The following is an 8,744-nucleotide window of genomic DNA, read 5'->3' on the forward strand; positions in this document are numbered from 1 at the left end:
GAGAGGAGAGTTTAGAAAGAGAAATGAGAATGTGATCAGAAAATGTCTTGAGTAAGATTGCGTCACCCACTTCAGTATTATTCTTATACTATTATAATATTTATTAGTGTAGTATAGTATTTTATTTTTTGTAAATTTCTATGCAGCTTTCATTTAAAATTTTTTTTTTTTTTTTCAGTCTTAGTTTTAGTCATTTTAGTACTTTTATAATTTATAATTTTCCTTTATAGAGTTTTTAGTCTAATATTTATATTTTTTTTCCGGATTAATTTCAATAACCAAAAATGTTTTTTAATAGTTTTATTTACTGTGGGGGGGGGGGGGGAACATATATATATTTAAATGATATATATCATTTTGTCGACATTTGATCTTTTTAATATTTTATCTGTCAAAAGAATAAAGGAATTTGTGACCTGTATTTAGGTCACAAAGCAAAATGAAATTTGGTTATTTTATTTATTTATTTTATTATTATTTGTTCGTTCTGTAAGAAAAAAGTGGAAATAATTTTAAAAAATCCAGTTTGGGCTATATTAATAATAAGAATATATTAAAAGTAATATATTATTAATAATAAAAGAATAAAGACCACAAATTTTTATTGACTTTGATTTTGTGTCTGTATATGATGTTTATAAACTTAAAGTCAGTTCTCCAGTCTAAATGAAGTGTGTTTTGCTGCAGAGAGATGCTTTGGATGCTGATGTACATGTGGACACTCAGGACCAGGGAATGTATCGCTACCTGACCTCAGAACAGCTCTTTAAACTGCTCGACTGTCTGCTGGAGTCTCATCGCTTTGCCAAGGCCTTTAACTCCAATAACGAACAGAGAACCGCGCTGTGGAAGGCTGGTCAGTACTACTGATTTCTTTGTTGTTAGAAACTTGAGATGCAATAAATATATTCATTGTTATGTCTTTATTTCTCTACATCTACAAAAGCCGCCACATAGCTTACAGGCCACGTCGTATCAAGTCCACCATTATCAGATAGAGCCACCTGTGTGGCCTAATGGAAAGTCCTTGTCACGTCTGGCTTGATTTCTTCTCCTGTCCCACATTTAAAGAGCTCATTGTGTCTCCATGTGTGTGTTCAGGTTTCAAAGGGAAGTCGAAGCCCAATCTGCTGAAACAGGAGACCAGCAGCCTGGCGTGTGGCCTGCGTATCCTCTTCCGCATGTACACGGACCAGAGCAGGCAGGACGCCTGGGAGGAGGTGCAGAAAAGACTGCTCAAGTAAGACATCACTGTCATGTTCGTGACTGGAACCGCTGTGCTCTCAGACCCTGTGGCCATGTAAACATTATTCGGCTAATTACATGCTCAAAGCTTCTGCTGTCTTTTGTACACGGTACAGTTCATATCTTCCCCTGTCCCCATTTTAGCTTAGAGACAGCTTTTGATATGTTAATAATAGACTGCCACTATAACAGATATCAGATACAATCTTAAAGACCCTATGAAATCAAAATTTGAGTCATGTGTGTTCATGAGTTTGGGGCAGGGTTCATTTTCGTCAACTAAATTTTTTCATAGACGAAAACGAGACGATAACTAAATAAAAACCAACTTTGAATGACAAAAACTATTGACGGAAATCTATTGATATTTTTGTCAACAAATAAAAACTAGATGAAAATGTTAGGGAAAAGATCCAGTCAGAATGATGTCCTTCGCTGTAGATGCGTACATTTGAAATGTAACGTACTGATCTACCCGGCGGGACATAAGTTGGCATACACATGTTGCATGTCTCATAAAATGTTAAAAATTGTAAACATCTGGGAGAAAGAGAAGAGCAGACATATGGATAAATCTGAAAAAGCGTGACAACACGAAAGAGCTCTATTCTGTATGGTTTTCTGTGCGTACACACCCGAAGTGTGCCACCTCTCAGTCAGCGTGCGAGTACTGAATTGAGCTCTCTTTTAGCATCTTTTTGAGCCTGAATGGACGAATACATACGTCAAAATGTCCATTTTGGAGAGTATTCACGTAAAAACATAAGCAGGTTTGAGAATATTAGAAGTCCATCAGTATATTGGATCCCAGCATTCGGTCTTAAAGTGACAGCAGCCTAATAAACCTGCTGCCGTCTGTGCCCTTAATATTAATCAAACAACAAAAGATAGAGAAAATCACTCACTGCTCTTTTAATAGCTTTAATAAGGAATAATTATATTTAATTTATACAAATGAATATGTCTGCTTGAAAGAATAAGGTTGTATGCAAGTTGGTATAAAGAATGCATATATCATTTATTGAAAAGAAGACCATGTGTTCCTCTTTAGGAGAAGTGGTTTTATTTAATTTTACAGAAGAGAGACACACCTCTGATTCTTGTTTTAGTAAGTCATAAATTTCTGAACTGTGTGTGTACAAAACAGGAATAAGCACAAAAAGATAAACTGACAACCAAATTTAACTGCAGTGGCCACATGACAAAATACTATAGTAATTTATAGTAAATACTATAGTGTTTTTGAACCATACTATAGTAAAGTACTTGAATTAATTTGTGGTAATTCTGTAGTTGCTGTGGTAATATAACAACTATATATTACTTTACCCAGTACTCTACTAAGTTTTCTACAACTATATGGTATATTATTCTACAATACACTACAGTTTACTGTAGTAAAAACTAAAGTATACTACAGTATTTATTACAGTTTATCAGTTCACTATAGTTAATACTACATTATACTGTAACATTCATTAACAAAGTGTTAAGTACTATAATATATACAGTATACTACAATTTACTATAGTATGTTCAAAAACACTATAGTATTTACTATAAATTACTATAGTATTTTTTTTTTCATGTGGGTGTGTACGTGGCCTAAATCTTCTCATTCCTCATTGGTTGCAACTGAAATGAAGCTTTTACTTCCATTATTCTGAGTGAAACAAGATATTCAACAATGAACAAGACACTGTTCCAGTTAAGGTTGTCAGTTTGGTACCGAATTTTAAAAATGTGACGATATCAGTATTTCCCTCTAGCATTTGAACGGATTCTTAAATACCTCTGATTGGCCATTGTGTTCACGCACTCAACAGATATGTCTGTGATTGGCTACAATGATCAATGCTTCAAAAACATGTTGTAAATGGACATGTTGATCATTGTAGCCAATCACAGACATATATGTTGAGCGTGTGAACACAATGGCCAATCAGAAACATATATGTTGAATGCTTGAACACAATAGCCAATCAGAGGTGTTTACGAATCCATTCAACATCACTCAAAATGCCAGAGGGAAATGCTGGTATCACATTTTTAAAATTTCAGTACCGGCTTGGTTCTGAAGTCGGTACTTTTGACAACACTAATTCCAATACAACTAGGATTCTCTTAAAGATAATATCCAATAGGATCCTACTGGATAAACTAAAATTCCTACTGGATGTCTTGATGGTATGATCCAGAGATTGTCCTGTATGAACCCAGCATATATAAGACTTTAATTGTAGAGTCCTCAAATGTTTAGAATCTAAAAACACTTAGAGTTCAGAAGGGCAGTGCAATAAAAGCCACGTTGGTTCTTCATTCTAATTTATTCATTTTTATGATGGACAAAGGTCGTTCTGCCTTATATTTCCTGAAGTGAGAGTGTGGGATTGCTTTATTGAATTAGGATTGGTTCTCTGGCTTGAATCCAACAGAGAAAGACTGTTTCATGCATCATTAGGGCATTGTTTTGTTAGCTTAGTTGGGTAAGAAACATTAGTGGTAGCAAATTAAGTTTTAAAACAAGAAACGCACTTCACTGAGCACTAATTTGACTCTATCCCAGAGTGTCAGACCTGTGTGCTCCCATTTAGCATGACTCTCAGACTACACTGCTAATAGGGTGCAGTCATGAGAAAGAGGACAGGTCAGACTCTGACTTCCTTGTCTGCAGGAAGACACTATTCATTTGCGGTGTTCACCAAGCCCAGTGGCCCTGTAAGAGAACGTAAAGACACGCTGAACCAGGCCAAAGGGGATTTAGGTGAGATTAGGTCATGATGATTGTAGGAAGCTGCAGGGCAGATGGGGGTTATATAATACAATGAAGGAGAGGAGCCTATCAGAGGTCATGGCAGAGGTCATCAAGCCTATATTCAAGATGTTTTTGGTACATGTGGAATACTTTTTTATAAAACTTAAATGCTTATTGCTTAAACGCAGTCTCTCTTTCTGTCTGTCAGTGTGTGCAGTGACGCTGTGGCTTACTTTCTGACGCTGACGTCTGAGAGCCACCGTGAGGCCTGGACCAACCTACTGCTGCTCTTCCTTACCAAAGTGCTCAAGATCAGTGATGACAGGGTGAGTGTCTGATTCACTGCAGATAGACTTGTGAGCTTGCACAGAATCCTTTAGTCAAGCATTTCCCAACTGGGGTTTACGATCCTCTAGTGGTGCATGATGGAACTGCAGTCCATGGTATTTAAAATGATAATGTATATATTTTAAAGTCCACCTGTGGTGAAAATCAAGCTTTTAATGTTGTTTATATGTCTATGTGGTGTTTTTAATATGCTTTAAGACAAACCATGTGCAAATTCATAAGTCAACACCAATGAGTATTTTTTCCTTAAAACTGCAGTGAACCAAAGACAGTCTCAAAAACATGGTTTGAAATGGTGTTTCTGACGTCACAAACTACCTTGTAACCAATCACATCAACATGTGATCGTCAACGAGTGGATCTCTGAGCTGGTGCGAGTGAGTGGAGGCGGGCTAATTTGCATATTCAAAGAACCGTGTATACTAAATGAAGCAAGGGTGTAGAGTTACATTCAAGCTATTTTAAGGCATGAAGAAATTTTTTTTCAAGGTAAAAATGTTTAAATGTCATTTTGGTGATCAAAGATGAGTTTTAAGGGATAAAATTATTGACTACAGCGGGACTTTAAAACAAATTTAACATTTAAACTTGAAAATTTAAAATTCTTGTATTTTAACATGAACAATTCCAGTCCTAGTTTCTGATTGGTCAATACAGCATTCAAGTATGTACTTGTAAATGTACTTAATAGCATTTAATTGAAAAAATTTGATTATATAAAGTTTTGGTTACAATTTATTTTAAAGTAAAGTTGTTACAGTGTAATTACACAAATAAGTAGTGAGTAATATTAATTAACTACATGTTTTTACTATTGGGTTCACGTTAAGGTTAGGATTTGGTTTAGGGTTAGCTTTTTGTAATTATTTTGTAATTACACTCTTATTACTATAGTAAGTACATGTAACGTATACCTGTCTCCTTAAAATAAATAAATATTCATAGTTTTTAATAAATATTCATATATATATATGTATGTATGTATATATATATATATATATATATATATATATATATATATATATATATATATATATATATATATATATATATATATAATGTTTAAATGTAATTGTGTAGCAAATTGTTTTTCTAAATACTTTATAATTGTAAATAATTTAATAATTTTGTTTATAATTAATAATTTAAATATTTTGTTATATATACAATACATATTACATACAATACCGTTCAAAAGTTTCTAAGATTCAGTAAGATTTTTTTAAAAGAAATTAATACTTTTATTCAACATTAAATTGATCAAACGTGACAGTAAAGACATTTATAATGTTACAAAAAATATATATATTTAATAAATGCTGTTCTTTTGAACTTTCTATTCATCAAAAAAATCCTGGAAAAAACATTATCAGCAAAGATATTAAGCAGCACAACTGTTTTCAACAATGATAATAATAAGAAAGCAGCTTGAGCAGCAAATCAGCAAATTAGAATGATTTCTGAAGGATCATGTGACACTGAAGACTGGAGTAATGATGCTGAGAATTCAGCTTTGATCACAGGAATAAATTACTTTTTAAAATATATTAAGATAGAAAACAGTTATTTTAAATAGTAATATTGTGAAATATTATTACAGTTTTTACTGTATTTTTGATGAAATAAATGCAGCTTTGGCAAGCATAAAATAGTTCTTACAAAAACTTACCAACCTTATACTTTTGATGGTAGTGTAAATATACTTAATTATTTAGTGAATGTAATATGGTAGGAGCAGGAGCAGGATTTGGATTTGGATCCAGGAGCTGGATTTGTTTAACAGAAAATAGTTTAAATGCTAAATCAAACTAATTAATTTTTAATCTTGCTCAATTAGAGTACTAATGTATTACAGTGTCACACACAGAGACAATACCACATGTTTGTGTTGATATAATCAGTTATAAGAGAACACCTGGCGCTAATCATCAACACAGGTCTAATACAATTACACCAAGGTGTGTGTCAAGAAAACGTAATGTAATTAAAATATTTGTGTTCTCTTTGCAGTTCAAGGCCCACGCGTCCCGATACTACCCTCTGCTTTGTGAGATCATGCAGTTTGACCTGATCCCGGAGCTGAGGGCCGTCCTGCGCAAGTTCTTCCTGCGCATCGGATTGGTGTTCCAGATCACCCAAAGTTTGGAACAAGATCAGCCTCCGGGCGTCCAAACTCCCAACAACGCCTAGAAGCAGCAGCAGCAGTGCCTGTCCCTGAATGCCACAGACGTCTCCTCTTTTCATCTGCTGTCTGAAACACTGCAGGACATGATCTTCTGATCTCCTGCAACAAATGAGGAACGAGGAGATACAGAAAAGATGGACTACGTCAGATATGATGGTACTAAAATCAACCCCCCGCCTGCCCTTTCAGGATCTGCTTTGGACAAACAGCCAATCACAGATCAGGAACCGTCTCCCACCCACCGGACTAATGACCAGGCCTTGTACAATAGGATCAAATTATCTAGAACATCATGAAGATGCTGAATATCGCTACTACTATACAAATTGCTTGACCTTTGAGATCTTCAAAAGGTCCAGATATATTTCAAAACAGTGTCTTGGCATTATATTAAAAGCTGTTTGAAGAATGACAGAAGGGTTGCATATCAAGCAATGTGATGTGATGTTTCTCAAGTGATTCAGATTTTTTTTTATTTTGTTGCATTTGCACCGCTAATGGCTAACATTAGCATAACTCCGAAGAAACTAGTTGTACAGAATTCCAGCTTTGTAATATAATCTCACAACACTAGATTTTGTTTTGTTTGTTTGTTTCTCGGAAATTTGCTGCACTTGTTTTCTTGATCAAAATGCACTGGAGATTTTTACTTTTGTGATAAATTATTGAACTATGCCATCTTTCCCTCCATAACTGTCCAGCTAGAGATTTCTAATACGATATAAACGGATTAGTTCGATTTACTCCATTTTATATATGCTGACACTTTTTTAATTAAACACAGAGGGCAACTGAGATCCTTCAAAAGGAAAAAAACTGGAACTTGAAAATTGAGGGTGACTTACATGTGAGCTGCATCTGAATCACTGGTTTGTATCCCTATTTGAAGTTTGGCTTCACTCTACGTGTACAAATTTTTAAAAAAAGTTAATATATTTAAAATCTTCTCTTCAGATTTGGTGGTGGGATGTATTGTATAGAAATTAATGATAGCTGCGCTTTAAAACTTGTTGATGGAGTAAGGATCTGAAGCATTCCTGACTAGTGAGGGTAAACTGTAATGGTACAGCCCTGTAAAGTTTTCTATATGGAATAAAATGATCTGTACAACTCTATACGACACTGGTCATCATCACCACACGCATTCTAATCAGGTCATAGGTCAATAAAGATTTGGAACTTGGTACATTTGCCCTGATGAATTTTGAATCATTTTAGAGCAGGGGTCTGCAAACTTTACAGACCCACCAGGGACTACCTATATAAAAAGCCAGAGATTCTCATACAATTTAAAATCTTTTTCATGAACATTTATTATCTGATATAAGCATTTATGTGATCTGCTCCATCATTTGGACTCAAACACGTTTTGAGTTTTATGCACTGCATGAAATGATCTCAGGTTTGTTTAAATATACACTATCAATCAAAAAAATTTGGTCACAGTAAGTAAAAACCAGCATTTTAGAATGATTTCTGAAGGATCATGTGACACTGAAGACTGGAGTATGGCTACTGAAAATTATTTGCTGTCACATGAGTAAATTACATTTTAAAATATATTAAAATAGAAAATAGTTATTTTAAAGTGTAATATTACTGCTTTTATTGTATATTGATCGAATAAAAAGAATTTTTTTAAAAGTAAAAATATATTTTAAAAATGTATAATAATACATTTATTTACGAGCGATGTCCTGCTGTTTGTTTTCCCCAAGCGAACTACGGACCACGGACATGACTTTCCTGAAGTAACGGCAGGTCAAGAGTTGTTCACGAGCTCTTTATTGATGTCTTTCTGCAAAAGTTGTTGAAACCCTGACTGAACGATTACATAAGAGATATTACATTTGCTATAATTAGTGATAAAGAAGAGAAAGGTTCGCGTTTGCTCGAAGTTTGAACTGAGGCGGTTACAGCGATGCCACATTAAAGAACGGTATTTACGGTTTGAATTTTGTAATAAAATTACCAATTTGAAAGCGGAGACTATCACAAACACAAATTAAATCGTGACCTTTTTTCCTATAATTGCTTTTCTCCACAAACGTAGCATTTGTGAGCCGTTAGAAAATGCTGGAACGACTCCAGCATATGACATACACTAGGCCTACATTATTTTTTAAAATAACAATGAAATCAAAATGGACAGTTCTTATTTTTTATGGAATATTAGTGTTTGCAATTTTTAGTTCATTGTGTCCTCGTAAT

The 8,744-nt window shown here is 34.2% G+C and overlaps 1 protein-coding gene across 6 annotated transcripts in view; it reads left to right on the forward strand.

The window, feature by feature from the left end:
- arfgef1 (ADP-ribosylation factor guanine nucleotide-exchange factor 1 (brefeldin A-inhibited)) overlaps window positions 1–7,717 on the forward strand; it is a 67,923-nt gene extending 60,206 nt beyond the window's left edge. For all 6 annotated transcript variants that reach the window (XM_051881954.1, XM_051881955.1, XM_051881953.1 and 3 more), the window contains 4 exons: window positions 688–856; window positions 1,102–1,240; window positions 4,209–4,326; window positions 6,359–7,717. In XM_051881954.1, coding sequence (XP_051737914.1) covers window positions 688–856; window positions 1,102–1,240; window positions 4,209–4,326; window positions 6,359–6,538 — 606 coding nt within the window. In that variant the 3' untranslated portion in view covers window positions 6,539–7,717. The remainder of the gene's footprint in view (window positions 1–687; window positions 857–1,101; window positions 1,241–4,208; window positions 4,327–6,358) is intronic.
- The last annotated feature ends 1,027 nt before the right edge of the window (window positions 7,718–8,744 follow it).

This window comes from Ctenopharyngodon idella, chromosome 23 (assembly GCF_019924925.1).
Source record: "Ctenopharyngodon idella isolate HZGC_01 chromosome 23, HZGC01, whole genome shotgun sequence".
NCBI classification, from domain to species: domain Eukaryota; kingdom Metazoa; phylum Chordata; class Actinopteri; order Cypriniformes; family Xenocyprididae; genus Ctenopharyngodon; species Ctenopharyngodon idella.